The sequence below is a fragment of the Cavia porcellus genome, unplaced genomic scaffold (genome assembly GCF_034190915.1).
Source record: "Cavia porcellus strain 051 isolate PalLab524CR breed Dunkin Hartley unplaced genomic scaffold, mCavPor4.1 scaffold_19, whole genome shotgun sequence".
Taxonomy (NCBI): Eukaryota; Metazoa; Chordata; class Mammalia; order Rodentia; family Caviidae; genus Cavia; species Cavia porcellus.
The window spans coordinates 64,125,641-64,142,517 of NW_026947502.1; the positions used below are offsets into that span (position 1 = coordinate 64,125,641).

Genomic DNA, 16,877 nt, shown 5'->3' on the forward strand with positions numbered 1-16,877 from the left:
TCCAGAGCCTACCAGCCTGCTGAACTCACAGTGGTGATAGGGATGATCATTATGGAAATGACTGTGGCCACTGGGCCTGTGCTCTGGCCAGATTCTTTTTGTGAGTCCCTTTAAGGTCAGCGAAAGGGCAGGGGCTTTGGTGGACAGCCAGACTGCATGGTCTTGTTACAGCCTTGTGGGGGCAGAGTGTCCCTTCCACCCAGGTGTGGGCCCAGCCCCATGACCTATTTTGGCCAAAGGAACCTATTGGTGACCAAGGGGCTTGTGACGCAGCAAGCCCCGAGCTGTAGGCAGGAACACGAGGCCCAGGTACGTGGTGATTCGGCGGCAGCAGCATGGGGCAATGCTGACCCACAGAAGCTCTGTACTGGCCCAAACAAGCTTGGGGGCCCAAGGAGACCACCAGAGGCTGTCTGCCCCTGTGGCCTTTGTGGGTGAGCCCAGAGGGGAGAAACTGAGGCCTCCTGTCAGGGCCAGCTTGCTGTTAGAGGATGCAGGGCTCAGTCAGCGTCCTGGTTAAACTATTTCCTTGGGGTGGCCTGACTTCCTTTCTCCCTGCCGTGGCTCCAGCCTGCCCAACCCATGTCACCAGAGACCCCTCCCAGGCTTCCCCTCATCCAGCCTTGCTGACCTGACCATGGAGACAGGCTGCCTTAGACCCTCTGGGCCAACCTGGGCCCGAGGAGAGCTGGCCCATCTCCCACCAGTCCAGGGCCCCATGGCAGCAGTCAGGACAGGCCAGCTGACACAGGACAAAACCTTTATTGCTGAACATAAAAGCCTGCCAGAGAGGCCTGACCAGGGGCTCTTTCCCAGTTAGGAGTCCTGGGCGGAGAAGGCTGGGGGCTATACCCATGATGGGGGACTGCCCATGGGTGAACCCTGCCTGATACCTCCTCAAGGAGCAAGGGCTGGGGCAAGTCCTAGATGTGAAGCCCAGGGGAAGGGAAGTGAGGTACAGGGGTCCAGCTAGGCAAGACTTTGGCCCAAGGAAGGAAGACAAGGTTGTGGGCATTCAGACTAGGGAAGGCTTGGAGCCTGGCAGGCAGAGCAGTACCCCAGAGGGTTGGTGGTGGTGGCTTCTCCTAGAGGGCCAGAATGGTGGGCAGAGCCTCCATGCTCTCCGGGGATGAGTCTGAGGTAGGTGCGGGCTGGTCCCTGGGTCCCTCACAGACGTGGTTTGATGTGTAGTGGCTTCCCTGCACAGAAAGAGCAAAGTTCAGGTTCAGGTGACCCCAGCCAGGAGGAACCACCCACACCCTAAGTTTCTGGTCAGAGTTCAGGATGAGGGAGACTCTACCAGCACAGGCCTGCCCAGTGGGGGCTTAAAACACCAGGCTGTGGTCTCCTGCCCACATGCCGACTGCCACTGGGCTGAGAACCTCTCCCCAGGGTCCAGGAGGAGCAGTCTGGGAATGCCCACAGGTAGGAGCCACAATGGTATGGGCCTGAGCTATATGTGGCAGATGCAAACAGACATGCAGACATGCACTGTGCTCACACCTGGGAATAGTTGCCAGACACATGCAAGAAGCTGAATGTGTGCAAGCAGGTGGCTGGGTGACAGGGTGGGAGCTATGCAGCAGCATTAGGTGTTGGAAGAGGGAGGGTCCCCAGAGAAAGGGCCTGAGGATGGAGACATGTCCCAGGGGGCTAGTGCCCAGGGGGCAGGGGCATACTTTTTGGGCCCTAGTGCCTTTCTTCCTCCTACATAAATACTCTAGGCTACCCTGGGCCACAGATTGCAGCGACACTGGTGTGGCTGCCCATAGGCAGGGCATGCTGTCCATGTCCCCTTTCCTATAGGACAGGCTGATGATTCCATTCACTGCTCAGCCAGAAGCCAGGTCCCAGCCTGCAGATTCCACCAGCCTTCAGCTTCCATCTCTACTGGATAGCTGCTTCAGCCACCCATCCCAGCCCAGCCACATCTGCCCTTTCAGCTTCTTGGGACCAAGCCCTGCATAGTCCCAGAGTCTGCTCCTGGCCTGCCCCAGTAGCCCACATGCCCCCCAGAGCCCTGTGTCTCCTCTGATCCTAGGACTGGCTGTTGGGATTCTGATCTTTAAAGAACGCAATAGGTGACTGGGGTTAGGGAGAGCTCTAAGGGGCAGAAGGATCAGAGCTGTTGGCTCCCTGTCCAAGTCCCAGCTAGGTGGGGGCCCAGCTGGCCAGGTTCCACATCTGACCAGGAGGATGTAACCAGGAGGCAGCCCCTCCAAGCAGGCGCTTGAGCGTGCTCAGCAGAGCTGTTACAGAAGCCTGCAGCAAGCATCTTCCATTAACGTTACGACCGTGAAATATGACAATAAAATGATAGCCGTATGGTCACAAATTTGCAGCCCGCCGAGCTGCGTGGGGTTTATCGTCACTCAAACGTGCGGAGAGCTGTAAAATGTTTACAGAAAGGGTCGTTTGCAGTCATAAAATCCTCTTTTCTCTCCTAAACAAGGCTGAGTGGAGCCATTTACCAAGCCCCAAATGCTCATTGGGGAGAGGGAACATCTGTTCTCTCCAGGAGTATGCAGTGATCTTCCAGAACAAATTAACAGAAATGGCTGCTTTCTAATTAAATCAGCCCTCGGCTCGGGTGGTCTGTGTGTGGCCACCACTGCGCTCACCCCTCACTGGTCCACTCCTGGCCAGCAGGTGCACACATGGTGCCCACTGACTTTCCAGGCCTGTACTTGGAGACCCTGGGAAGTGTGTCTGAAGTGGCTGGGCTTGTTCTTACCTGAGTCCTTGGTGAGGGGCCTCCTGGGGGCCCGGGGCTGGCCTCCTGGGCTTGGTGAGGCCCGCAGGGAGATGAAGGCTGGTAGCTTGCAGAGGCTGCCTGAGCCAGTCCCTGATGAGGTGGCCTCATCTTGGTGAGAAGGCTCCTCTTGGTCTAAGGAGTGGGAGGAACAGGAGGAAGAGGAGGAGGAGGAAGAGGAAGAAGAAGAGGCAACGTTCGCTGACAAGGGAGAGGCTGAAGCAAATCCCCGTGGAGAGGGAGGAGGTGAGGCTGGGGGTGCAGTCCGGGAGGTAGGGGAACTGGATGTCTTTCTGGTATGGCGCTGAGTTGCTAAGAGCTTCCTGCAGGAAAGAAGGGACAACAGAAGTGAAGGTGGGCAGGGATTGTGACACCGACAAGGCTTTTGGCCCTTTACTCCCACTTCCTGCTACAGGAGCTACTGGGCATCACCACACAGGTTCAAGTGCTGAGGCTCTAAGATACAGCCTGTGGCCTAAGGCATCAGGATACCTGGCCAAGGGGGCTCAGGATTGCCCGTTATGCCCCATCACCTCAGCCTCCCACTTTCTGGATCTTGGTGTTCTTGTCTGCAGAGGAATTTCTATACTCCATGGGAGGTGAGCATAACACAGAGATCCCTAAAACGCTCCTGGGGACCTGGCTCCCTCCATTTCCCTGGGTAATGGGTCTCTGAAGCCTCTATCTCCCTCTAAGGGCTGGGAATGCCCCTGGCTCCATACAGGGTGTAAGGCATCCCTGAAGGCCTTCTGCCTTGGACTGAGATTTCCTTTTGGATCTGAATCTCAAAGAGCTGGGGTGGGGCCTCATTCCAGAAGGTCCTCAATATCATCCATGCAGCACCCACTGCCCCATCACCTGGGCCCATGGCCAGTGGAGGCTCTGCTCCTGGGTGCTGCATCGCTGGGCCCTGGGGCAGGAGGCATAGCTGCCCGCCGGCTGTGTTGCTTCTGATTGCGATGAAGCAGTTGGCACTGGGCACCTCGGGGGCACATACCCCTGCGGGCGAAGTCAGGGCACAGCAGTGTGTGCTTCTTCTTGCACTGGGGGAAGAAAAGTATGACTAGGTGGGCTGGGGGATGTGGTGGGCTAGGTCCAACACCAAAGCAAATCTGGTGGCCCTGCAGGCTATCCACTGGGGCTCAAGTCAAAAGCTTCATTTTGGAAGGAGGAGGCTACCAGGCAATAGCAGCTCCATCTGGGCCCCTGAGTATAGACTGAAGGGAGGGCCAGAGCCAGCCTGGGGATTCCCAGAACCTGAGGCCAGGCCACTGCCGAGGGATCTGCCTACCTGCCACCCCTCCAGACAGGGCCAGTCCACTGTGACAAATGTGGTGAGAGACAGAGGAAGGTGGGTGGGGCCTGAGGCCTCAGAGACTCATGGCACAGGGTTCAGGCCTGGGGCCCAGGCAAGGGGGTGCAGCAGGTCAGCTGAGGGCAGGCAGCACTGGGTCAGGGCCGGGTGGGGCATGCTATCCATAGCACCTGTCATGGGCTAATTATACCCGCAGGGAGGTGGGGCAGTCGGGCAGGCAGGTGCCCCCAGAAATGGCTTGGTCTCAGCTCTGCCTGCCAGCCATAGGAAAGTGAGAAGCCTCTGCACAGCACCTAGGACCTGGGCCCAGCCAGGGCTCCCTATCCCAGGACAGAAATGGGTGATCACGGCCTGCCTTTGTGGCCTGCCAAGCCTGCAGGCTGCTGGGAGCCCAAGCCCATTCCCAAGGAGGGGTCCCCTACCTTCCTCAGCTGGCTCAGATGGGTGAGAGAGCCAGAGTGCAGCTGATATTCAATTCCAACTAGAACCCAGACAGAAACCGATGGGCCGTGGTGCTACACTTATCAGACTGGTATACCAGCTAAAGCTACAAACTGCAGTCTTAAAAGTCACTTCCCCTAGGTCTGTGACATTCCTACCAGAAGTGGTCCTGCATATAATGTCCTGACTTCTGGCACCCAGGACTGAGCACCAGGCCAGGGCAGATGCCTGCTCACAGTTAGTACCCCACGGTCCTGGGTCACTGCCCTGTGATGTGTACTTTCCACCCAAAGGACAGACTCAGGGAAGGGTTCATTCACACCCCTTCCACATGGAGTCTGAGCTTCTCAGTGCTGGGCTTGGCGAATGATGTGAAGCCTTGAAATACAGGGCGGTCTTGCAGGCAGAGGGCACAGGAGATGGTGCTGCCAGTTTTGTTTGTTTGTGATAGCGTCTCAGAATGAGGCTGGCCTTGAACTTGCTTATGTAGCCCAGGCTGGCCTCAAACTCGCAACAATCCTCCTCCCTCAGCCTCCTGAGTGCTGGGATTACAGGCGTGCACCAGATACAGACACTTTTGCCACACTAAAAAAGACCTATTAACAGAATGCACTTGAGCCAGGGCCCTGTATTGAGACAGTGGTGGGGTATAAACAGGTGGATGGTGAGAGTCACCTACAGCTATGGACCACAGTAGACACAAAGTGCTTGGCTGAGAGATGGCCAGAGATAGCAGACCTGTGCTGCCCTATGTAGTAGCCAATGAGCAGCTAAACCATGGCTGATATCAGCTGAGATATAATGTACATGTAAAACACACCAGAATTTAGACTTAAGGAAAAAAAGAATACAAAGTATTTTTTTTTTATGATATGATTTTGGGGGGGGAGGGTTGGAGTGGGACTGGTGATTAAGCCAGTACTAGTATGTTCCTAGCCTTATTATTTTTTTTTTTTTTTTACTTTATTTTGAGTTAAGTCTCACTAAGTTACCCAGGCTGGCCTCAAACTTGGAATCTTCCTGCCTTATCTTCCCAAGTAGCTGGGATTATGGTATTTCTGATATACTGAGTTAAATAAAATATATTTCATCTAGTGTGTGTGTATATGTTGCTAGGGACAGAACTCAGAGCCTTGCATATGCTAGGGAAGTGCTTTGTTATAATCTGTGTCTTTTTTTAAAACACTTTTTAAAAGTAGCTACTAAACCTGAAATTATACATGCAATTCATACATATTTTCACTGGACAGTGCTGATCTGAACTAACCTTTTTCTTAAAACAACCAAAATTCTAGGTTAAAATGTAAATATTTTTCTCAAATCAAGGTATAGTGGCACATACTTGTAATTCCAGCACTTGGGAGGCTGAGTCAGGAGGATTGCCATGAGCTCAAAGACAGCCTGGGCTCCACAGTGAGTTCAAGGCCAGCCTGAACTACATAGCAAGACCTTCTCGAAAGAAAGAAAGAAAGAGAGAGAGACACAGAGAGAGAGAAAGAGAGAGAGAGAACAGGAAGAAAAGAAGCAAGCAAACAATGAAGAAGAAAAAATAAAACAATGGAAAAAAAAAAAAACTTCTAGGAAACCACAAGCATGAAGCAAATCTCCAATTCCTAAGCCCTGATCTTCACCTGAGCACCTTTATGATGCAAAGCATGCTCAACCAACTCCCCTTCCCACAACCTGAAAATTAAAAAAAAAAGAATTCCATTATATAATTCATCAAACTAAGGAAAGTTAGATAATATTTACAACCAAGCAGTAACACTAAAACAGCATATCACGATTCATGGGTGGACAACATCAGGACTTAGAACTACATAACCTTAAACTCTTATTTTACAGAAGAAAACTCATCTTAAAAGGTAAGTGGGAAACGGCAAAATGAACCCACAGAATGTGAGAGAAAGAAAAAAATCCAACAAAACAGAGTTGTAATTAAAGCCCATGGAGTTGAAGGGTGGCTTTCTGAAAGACTAATCAGGAAGTCGAGAGAATGACACACAAGCAATACTGGGGGTGATGAATCACAGCTGATGCTGAGGATGGGAAACACCGGTGAGAAACAAGGAACAGACTACGATAGTTTGAAAACAAATGAACATTACAAATTCTAAAAAACCTGACAAGCAACCCCTCCCCCGTGAAAGTTCTAACTATAAAGGAATTTCAATTAGTACTTAAGAAGTAAAGAAAGCTCCAAACCAAAGAAGTTACACTTGTGGTTCTACCAAATATGAGACAAAGAATGCCAATCTTTCATGAACTGATGCAAGGGATGGGAAAACAGAGAACAACTGTTTATGTGGCCAAATAGCCTTGAAACCAAAGCCAGTCCAGGACTTGCTGAGAAAAGGACATGCGGGCCACTGTCATTCATAAGCACAGTGCAAACGTCCTATATAAGCTAGAGTCTGGTCAGGTACAAAGACCCTCACCCACCAGACAGACCGACAAATAAAGCTGTTTTAACATCAGAACACCAATCAACAAGAAATGAACAAAAAGAAAAAAAAATTAAAATCAATAAACAGGAATCAGTACATTAACAGGCTAAAAAGGCAATTATGTAATCACCTGAATACATATAAAAGTACCCAACAAAATTAAACCCCAATTCAAAGTTAAAAGAAGAAATACTTAGCAAATTGGTGACGGAAGGGAACTTTCTTAAACTGATATAAGGAACCTTCCTGAAAGCATCATTGGGGAGAAATCCCCTCCCCAAATCTACAGGTACTTGGCCTCAGCAGCCAGTAGATCAGGCAAGAAAAAGAAAATGTGGTATACTCAAAAAGAGGAAAAAATGTCACTATTTGCAAATGATGTTATTATTTAGAAAAATCCAAGAGACTCTACAAATTATTATAAATGCTAATAATGGTTTAGTAAGGTCGCTGGAAATAAAATCAACATAAAATTGTTTTTCTATATGCCAATGAACAGTGAGAAAATAAAATTTAAAAATCCAGTATGCTATTTATAATAATAGAAGTTATTATTAGGAATAAATTGAGCAGAACAGAGCTGGAAGCAGACATGTGGAAGAACCTGACTCACAGGCTGGAGCTACACAGCCACTGGAGAAGACAGGCTGCCTGAGTGTGGTGCTGTGGCCTGTGCAGCTGGGTCCTGGCTCACGCCTCAGTTTGATTAAAGAGTCCAGGTCTAAATAGAGAAAGCAATTTAGCAGGATTTGGGATAGAGCAGGCTCTCTCATACAAGACAGTAAGGGCACAAACTGTCTAGAAAAGACTGATAAGACCACACCCACTAAAACCAAGTAATTTTGTTCATTAAAATAAAGAAGCAAAACAAAAAACAAAAAACCACAAACTGGGTCAGGGATTCAGGTCAATGGCACAAGTGCCTGCCTGGCAGGCAAAAGGTTGTGAGTTCGATCCCCAGTGCCAAAAAAAACCCCATAAACTGGGAGAAGACATGTGCTACTTATGCACCTGACAGAACATTAATACCCAATTACCTCTTGTATTTAGGGTCCTATCTCATATTCACAGACTTCTTCCAAGTCAGTAAGAAAAAGTAGACCCCATGCAGAAATGCCCACCCTCACCGAATAGTACCTGACAAAAAGTGCAAAGAGCTCAAACACAGGAAGAGGTACCAGCGAACTTGAAGTTCGACATGCAAAGTAACTTTGAGTCTATCCAACAGTGAGAAGGAAAGCAGGCCTAATGTCTCAAGGGCTCTTGTGCAGCCCCAACCATGTGGCTCCGCCCATGTGTGCTCTAAGCACTGTTCCTCATGTCACAGTCCCCAAGCAAAGCCAAAACTACATGCAAATAGCACTCCAGTCACCTGCCTTTTTTTTTCTTTCTTTTTACTATTTTTTTTTGTTAAATTTTTATCGGTACCGGCAATCGAACTCACAACCGCCTGCTTGCAAGGCAGGTGCTTATGCCGCTGAGCTAAATCCCCAGCCCCTACCTGCATTTTTCACTGGCACAAAGACAACAGTGAGTGAATCTTGTGGTGGTAGAAGCCTGCATTCTGTCCCAGAGCATGTGACAGGGCATGGGCCACTATGCACACAAGATACTCCCCACAGTCCTTCCTTGCTGCTGCCCAACTCAGGGACGCACTGCGCATGGTGGTGGCCATGCTGGCAGGTGGCTGTGTTCCTGCAGCTGGTGTGGAGAAGACAGGAACCATGTAGACTTGAATAGTATTGCTCCTCTTTGGCCAGAAATGGACGGTTTCCACTGGCCTGTCCACAGCAAACCCTACAGTCAGTGTGGCCAAGAGCTGCCCAGCCTCTCACTTGTCAGTCTGTCCAGAACCAGGCCCTGGCCATGTCCAGCACCAACCCTACCAGAGGACCTTGTGCTTCCACTGAATTCACCAGCCTCCTTCCCACCTTGGAGGAGGTTCCAGATGCCCTACCCACACCTCTGGAGTGCACCTCCACCCATCTTTGTTGACCTTGCCCTGGTCAAGGCCTCCTTTGTGCTACTCTATCATTCATCCTAAATTTGGTAAGTAAATGCAAAGTAGGAAATGGACACTGGTGGAAAACTGAAGGAAATCTACATGCAGCTCAGAGGGAAGTTGGCAGAGAATGCACTTAAGATAGTCTTTCAGCCCTGACATTGGTGGACTGGCTGTGGTTATGGAGGATGCTAACGAGAGAGAGATGGGACTCCCTGTGGAATCTCTGTATGTTTTTGGTAAATACAAATGATCTCAAAGTAAAGTTTATTAAATTCAAATAATTCCCTAAGTTACCTATTCCTTGGTATCAAGAATACTTTAATATATATGCTAATTCATTTCATTTATACTCCCAATTTCTCTTAATTCATTGAAACTCTGCTAAGATCTGTTTGTTTCTCCTTTGTAGGAATCTCTTTTTGTCCCTGAGTAAGTACACTGAAGATAATGATATGTTAACTATTGTTTTGTTACAAAATTTTTTATTTTATAAAGAAACAAATTTAACAAATATTTTTTAGAAGTTTATTAAATACAATAAATGACTACAAGACTTCTGCCAGGCATGGAGCAGCACACGCCAACAGAGGCAGCTTTTGACACAAAGGGCTGGCAGCAAGTTAACAAAGCCAGGAAGGGACCTGGACCCTGAAGCTGTTCAAAGCATCAGAGCCCCACAAGGACAGGATCTGAGCTCAAAGGTGCAGGCCGAGTTGGGCCGGCACCTGAAAGAAAGCAACAGCGGTCAGGGGAGGACTTGGGGCTCCTTTAGGTACTCTGGTGTTGAGGCAAGATGCTCCAACAGGTGAGTCTGAGGAGCACACCTTCTGGAACTGCCCACTTCAGGACAGGGCCGGGGCAGCCCCTGGAGAGGAGGGAGGAAAATGGGGTCACAGGACGGGGCCTGGGAGGGGGATACTTACCGTGAGTGGATGAGTGAATGGATAGAGGCTGGGTCAGTGGGTGGCTGGAAGGCACTGTGTGTGTGGCTGTGACAGGACAAGGACAGAGGACAAGAGCTAAGGTCAAAAGGCTGGCAGAGGCAGAGGATTGGTACCAGGATCCCCTCACCATGGGAAAGAGGGTCAGGGGGCTGGAGCTTGAAAAGGGAAGGCAGCTGGGAGAGGACCAGGTGTGAACAGGACTGCTTCCATGGCAAGTGTGCAGAGGGGCCTGAGTACAGCCAAGGGCATTGGAGACCACATGCAAAGAGGGAGAGCCCGATCCTCCTGTTGCTTTTACCAACAAAACAGGAGCAAAACAGGAGCCCAGTCAGTGCTGGGAACTTAAGGCAGGAAGTGAGAGAGGAGCTGCAGAACCCAACATGAGGAATTGACAGAGAAATTATAATAGAGATCAATGAAAGAAATGAGGGATCTGTGATAACAACACTATCCATCCTCCAGCAGGGGGTGGTGGTGTGCACCTGTAATTCCAGCTCTCTGGGAGGCTGAGGCAAGAAGATCCCAGGTTTAAACTCACCCTAGGCAACTCAGAGAGACCCTATTTCAAAATAAAAAGGGCTGGGAGTGTAGCTCAGAGTGAAGGTACTGGGTTTAATCTGCAGTAGAGAAAAAAAGAAAGAAAGGAAGGAAGGAAGGAAGGAAGGAAGGAAGGAAGGAAGGAAGGAAGGAAGGAACAAAGAAAGAAAGAAAGAAAGAAAGAAAGAAAGAAAGAAAAAAGGGGCTGGTTTTCAAGAGGCCAGCATGAGTCCCAGAAAGGCTGTCCTAGGTAGAACAGACAGAACATGGTGATGTGAAAGAGCTTTGGTCCTGCAGGGTGCCAGACACTCTGACACATCTGTGCCTTGCAGCCTAGATGGAATGGGCCACTATCTTAGGAAAAAAGGAACCAGGACTGGCATAAAAAGAAACAGAAAGGACCCCCATGCCAGGAAGGAGCAGGCACAGTGTTCCTGGCCCTCTGCTAAGCACTGGGTGGACTCCAAATGGTGCAGAATAGCAGGCAGACCCCCAGTACAGCAACACAGTGGGTCGCTGGGTTTCCAACTTTGCCTCATACGTCCCAGTCCTGAATTGACAGAGCAGGCCACCCAGAAATGCCAAGTACAGAGAAGGGACAGCTCTGCAAGACAGGCAACCTACTCCAGCAAATACCTCCAAAACCCTGGTTGACCGAATGGGAGTCCAGGCTTTATTTATTTGTTTATTTGGTGCTGGGGATTGAACTCACCACTTTGTACTTGCCAGACAGACACTGTGCCACTGAGCTATATCCCCGGCCCAGGCTTTATACTAATCAGGAAGAAGGGTGGCCTCCCCCAACCCTTGCTGGGTGGAGGAACGCTCAGACTTCCACTGCCACACATCGACTTCCACTTCCACACATATCCACAGTCGACTGGATATGTCTTTATCCTTGACAGAAGGTGCCAGTGGACTAAGTGTGAAGTAAGCACAGAGGCACCTTCCCGGGAACAGCAGCGACTCCTCTATAGAGCTGCCAAGGCCAACTGCGAACAACTGTTTCACTCCCACCTGGTAACAAGGTAGCAGCTCCTGCTACTCCCCAGTGACAGTAATGATGCCCATGTTTCAATGGAAAAATGACTCATGATACCAAGAACATGGAAGACTTTCACAGAATGAAGAAATAAGTGACACATGCCAACACCCACAGGTGTCAGAGTCATTGGACATGGATTGTAGCTGCAGGTCAATAAGCAAATATAACACGTTCAAGGCAAGGTGAGGTACAGCTGTGTAGTCGAGCTATTACCTACTATGCATGAGACCCTGGCTTCTATCCCAGAAGAAAAAAAAAAGAGGAAAGAGGGGAAGGGAGGCAATGACAACAGAAAACAAAAAGTCACAATAGAACCAAATGCAAAGTTTAGAATTGAAAAATATAATATCTGAAATAAAAACCTCAGCATGTGGGCTGAGCAGCAGATTATAAATGACAGAAATGGACAAAAAATTCAGTAATCTGAGCTAAAGACATATAATCAGACTTAGGAGACCTAGAGACCTGCAGGATTACAACAAAGGAACCATCATTCAGGCAACTAGAGATACAGAAAAAAAAAAGAAAAATAACTCAAAGAAATAATGAAACTTCTCCAATTTAGTATTTTTTAAAAAGCGGAATAAAGAACTGAGTGAACTCCAATGAGGATAGTAAAGAAATCCACTCAAATATATTATAGTCAAATTTGTGATAGCTAAAGACAATTCTCAAAGTAGCCAGAGAGATATGACACTTTATCTAAGGGGAAATCTCAAATGACAGTGAGTTGCTTGTCAGACTCCAAGGAAGATGGAAGGAAACAGCAAGCCATTTTTCAGGATGAACTATCAGCCCAGAATCTTACATTCACAGACTTATCCTTCAGGAAAGAAGGGGAATCAAGATATTCTCAGACAGGGGCTGGAGATTTAGCTCAGCGGCACAAGCGCCTGCCTTGCAAGCAGGCAGTCGTGAGTTCGATCCCTGGTACCGATAAAAACGAAAAAAGACAAAAAAAAAAAAAAAAAAAAAGATATTCTCAGATGGAGGAAAACTAAAAGGGTTTGTCACCCACAGACCTACACTGAAAAGTATAGGGCCAAGTGCAGTACCAGCACCTGTAGTCTCAGCTTCACAGACTGAGGGAGGATGAGATTAGACCCAGGACTTCATGGCAAGACCCTGTCTGAAAAGAAGAAAAGCTAGAAGTAATTAAAGGAGACCCTCTAAACACAAAGGAGGCAATGGAAAAAACAAACAAATAAACCCTTGAATGGTAGGAAGAAATGAATAGGATAAACAAAAATATGGATAGATATACTACACTTTCCTTCTCTTCTTGAATTTTCTAAATTAAGTTTGATGGTTGAAGCAAAAATTATAAGAATGTCTAATGTGTTTTGTTTTTTATTTTTTGTCTTTTTGAGACAGGGTCTCATTACATAGTTCAGGCTGGCTTTCAGCTCACTTTGTAGCCCAAGCTGGTCTTGAACTCACAATGATCCCCCTGCCTCAGCCTCCCAAGTGCTGAGATTACAGGCGTGCGCCATTATGCCTAGCATCTAATGTTTTAAATGTATGTAGAAAAAACATGTATGACCACAGAATTCAAGGGTTATTGAATAAGAGAAGAAAAGTAAAAGAACATAAAGAAAGGTGAGCTTCCTATACTTTAACTGATAAATTGCCACTGCAGTGGACTTCGCTAAGTTTTGAATACACAGTGTGATCCTAGGGCAACCACTAAGAAAGCCATGTTACATAATGTGCATTATATGCTGCGTATTTATTAGTCATATATTATATAACATAAATACCAACATATATTTACATACAATATATAACACAATATAATTTTTTAAAATTTTCAAGTAACTCACATGAAGGCAGGAAAGTAAAACAAAACAGAGAAATAAAAACTACAAAGTACAGAAACCAAGTCAAATGGCAGACTTAAGCCCTAAATAACTACTAAATGTAAATGGTATAAATATGTGAATTAGAGAGCAGAGATTGGCAGAATGAATTTAAAAAACTATCTACTGTCTACAAAAAAGTTACTTCAAATAAAAGAAAAAAAAAAGATATCTCAGACAAACTTACTCAAAACAGAAGTGTCTTTTTTTTTTTTTTTGTCTTTTTCATTTTTATCGGTACCAGGGATCGAACTCATGACTGCCTGCTTGCAAGGCAGGTGCTTATGCCGCTGAGCTAAATCTCCAGCCCCAACAGAAGTGTCTTTATCAATACCTGAAAGATTTCAGAGCAATCAAAGTTGGCAGGGACACAGGACATCATACAATGATAAAAGGTTCATGTGTCAAGAGGATATAGCAATTCTAAATATACAGATACCAAACAACAGAGATGTGAAATATGAAGGTAAAACCTGATCAACATAAAGGGGAAATGAAAAGTTCCATGATTATAGTTAGCGACTCACTTAGTTAGAAAATTGGAAGGATCTAGAACTCAAAATATCCTTTTTTCTCTTTTTGAGACAAAGTCTCACTATGCAGTTTAGGTTGGCCTTGAGTTCACTTTGTAGCCCAGACAGGTCTCAAACTCACAACGATCCTCCTGCCTCAGTGTCTTGAGTGCTGGGACTACAGGTGTGTGGTACCAACAAGAATATCTTCAAATAGCACAATCTATTAGAAGTTTACAGAACAAATAACTGCAGAAGAAAACATATTACTCTTGGTGTGCTGTACTCCTTTGTACTGTACTTCTTTACACAATATGTTGCTGGAGCCTAATGTTCTCACATATAATAGCTGAAAAGAATAGAAAAATTTGTGGTCATCTCTTAAAGAACTGAGTACAAAATAAATAAACCTTAAAATAATGACTAAAGTTACAAGTCTAAATGTGAACCATTTTTAACTCAACGCAAGCAATGACTCGACTTCTTATGGGAAAATGCTAGCTAAGAACAGAAGCTAGGTCTTGAGGCTTTGGATTCCCCACCACTGCACGTAACACAATCTTTCCAAGTGTACATGGGCTATTCACCAAGACAGACCATATCCTACACCATAAAGCACACATCAAGAAATTTAAAGCAATTAGCTGGGCATAGTGGTGCATGCCGATAATCCCAGCACTCGGGAGGCTGAGGCAAGAGAATCGCCCCCACATGAGTTCAAGGCCAGTCTGGGCCACATAGTGAGTTCAAGACCAATCTGAATGGCATAATGAAACCTTGTCTCAAAAAAAAAAAAAAAAAAAAAAAGCAAAAAGACAAAAGAAAGAAATGTAAAGCAATTAAGATTAACATCATACAGAGTATAATCTTCATCATGATGGGATCAAACCATAAGCACAGAAAGATAACACAAAAAAATCTTCAAACATTTGGAAACTAAACAACATACTTATAAATAATCCACAAGTCAAAAAGAAAGTCTGAAAGGAAATAAAAAACCATAACTGAATGAGAATACCTCAAGATTTGTGGGATACAGCTGAGTAAATATATTAGAAAAAAGGAAAAAACAATTCAAATTGAAACCTAAATTCCCATCTGAAAAACTAAGAGGAAAAGAAAAAAAAGAAGCCAGAGTACTCTGAAATAATAATAGCAGAAAGTGATGAAATCAACAAGAGAAAAATTAATGAAACAAAGAGCTGGTTCTTTGAAAACACCAATAAAATTGACAAACCTCTAACAAAACTGAAAATGAAAAAGAAAAATCAGAAATTTCTAATACCAAGAATGAAAGAAGGATCACTTTAGATCCTGTAAACATCAAAAGTAATTGGGAAATACTTCAAACTATTTTACGTAAGTAAAGCTGACAACCCAGATGAAATTGGGCAATTTCTAGAAATACACAATCTACCAAAACTGACTCAAATAACCAGGCTGAACAGACCTGAAGATGAAACTAGTAAATGAAAGCTTTCCAAGAAAGAACATCCCAAGACCAGAGGCTTTACTGGTGAATTCTAAATCATGCAAGAATCAGCACCAATTCTTCTCAAACTCTTCCCAAAAACTGAAGAGGAGGGAGTATTTCCTAACTCATTCTAGGACATCAGCATTACTTTGATACCAAAAATCACAGAAAGTCAATATAAGAAAAGGGAAATAGAGGATAATTGTCCTTTATCTATATTAATGCAAAAATCTCAACAAATTTGAAAACCAAATTTCACAGCATATTAAAAGGATATAATATGACCAAGTGAGATTTACTCTTGGAATGCAAGGATGGTTTAACACACAAATACCAATGTGGTTGTGATTAATCATTCAGTGTGGTCAGTCATTAATTGATCACTTTAACAGAAGGGGAAAAAAGACAATGTCACCTCAATTGAAGAAAATGTCATCAATTGAAGACAATGTCATCTCAATTGTAGAAAAAGACTTTGTGGTGGTGGCACATGCCTGTGATTCCAGCACTCAGGAGGCTGAGGCAGGAGGACTGCTGCCAGTTCACAGCCAGCCTGCACTACATAGTGAGACCCTGTCTCAAAAAACAAAAACAAAAATAAAACAAACTCCACCATTTTGTGACAAACACCCAATAACTGGAGACAGACAAGAATATCCTTAACATGATAAACAGCATACGTGAAAAGCCAAAACTAATATTATATTCAATGATGACAAATGCAGGCTTTTCCTAAGATGAGAACAAGACATTTCTGTCATTTCTATACAGCATGATACTGCAAATTCTGACCAGAATAAGAAGACAGAAAAAAGAAAAGGCATCTTAAGTTGAAATGAAGGAAGTAAAATTTGCATCCTATTTGCAAATAACATGCTCTTATATATTTAAAAATCCTAAAGTATTCACACACAAAAAATGGTTAGAGCTAAGAAGATCATTAAGCACCGGTGGGCATGTCAAATGGCCCAGCACTGTGGAACACGGCAAGGCAGTGCCTTAAAAAGCTAACGGATCACACCTGTAATCCCAGCACTCGGGAGGCTGAGGCAGGAGGATCGTTGTGAGTTAGAGACCAGCCTAGGCTACAAAGTGAGCTTGAGGCCAGCCTGAACTGCATAGCAAGACCCTGTCCCAAAAAGACCAAAAAAAAAAAAAAAAAAAAAAAATCTAACGGATCACCATTTGATCCAGCAATTCCACTCCTAGATTTATTCTTTAAGGAAGTAAAAGCAGATACCTGTATGTCAATGTTCATTACATTACTCATAGTAGTCAAAAGGTGTGAAAAATCTACAATCCATAAACAGATGAACAGACAGAACCTGTAGTGACATTAATTCAGTATCATTCAGTCATGGAAAGGAACAAAGTTCTGACACATGCTACAATACGGATGAACTTTAAAAACACAATGCTAAGTGAAAGAAGCCAGACACAAAAGAACAAATATTTATAAAGAATAAATATTTATAAGAAATGACTAATACAGGCTACCAAGGGTTGGAGGCAGGGAGGAAAGAAGAGTTACTGCTTAATAGGTTTA

General features: G+C 45.5%; 1 protein-coding gene across 4 annotated transcripts in view; it reads right to left on the minus strand.

Annotated features, from left to right (window-relative positions):
* Nucleotides 1-743: 743 nt before the first annotated feature.
* Zc3h3 (zinc finger CCCH-type containing 3) overlaps nucleotides 744-16,877 on the minus strand; it is a 90,246-nt gene continuing 74,112 nt past the window's right edge. For 3 of the 4 annotated variants that reach the window (XM_003463670.5, XM_013145699.3, XM_063231175.1), the window contains exons 10-12: nucleotides 3,611-3,795; nucleotides 2,735-3,075; nucleotides 744-1,199 (exon numbers count right to left, since the gene is read on the minus strand). In XM_003463670.5, the coding sequence (XP_003463718.1) occupies nucleotides 1,168-1,199; nucleotides 2,735-3,075; nucleotides 3,611-3,795 (558 nt within the window). In that variant the 3' untranslated portion in view covers nucleotides 744-1,167. The other variant, XM_063231176.1, reaches the window with a different exon arrangement.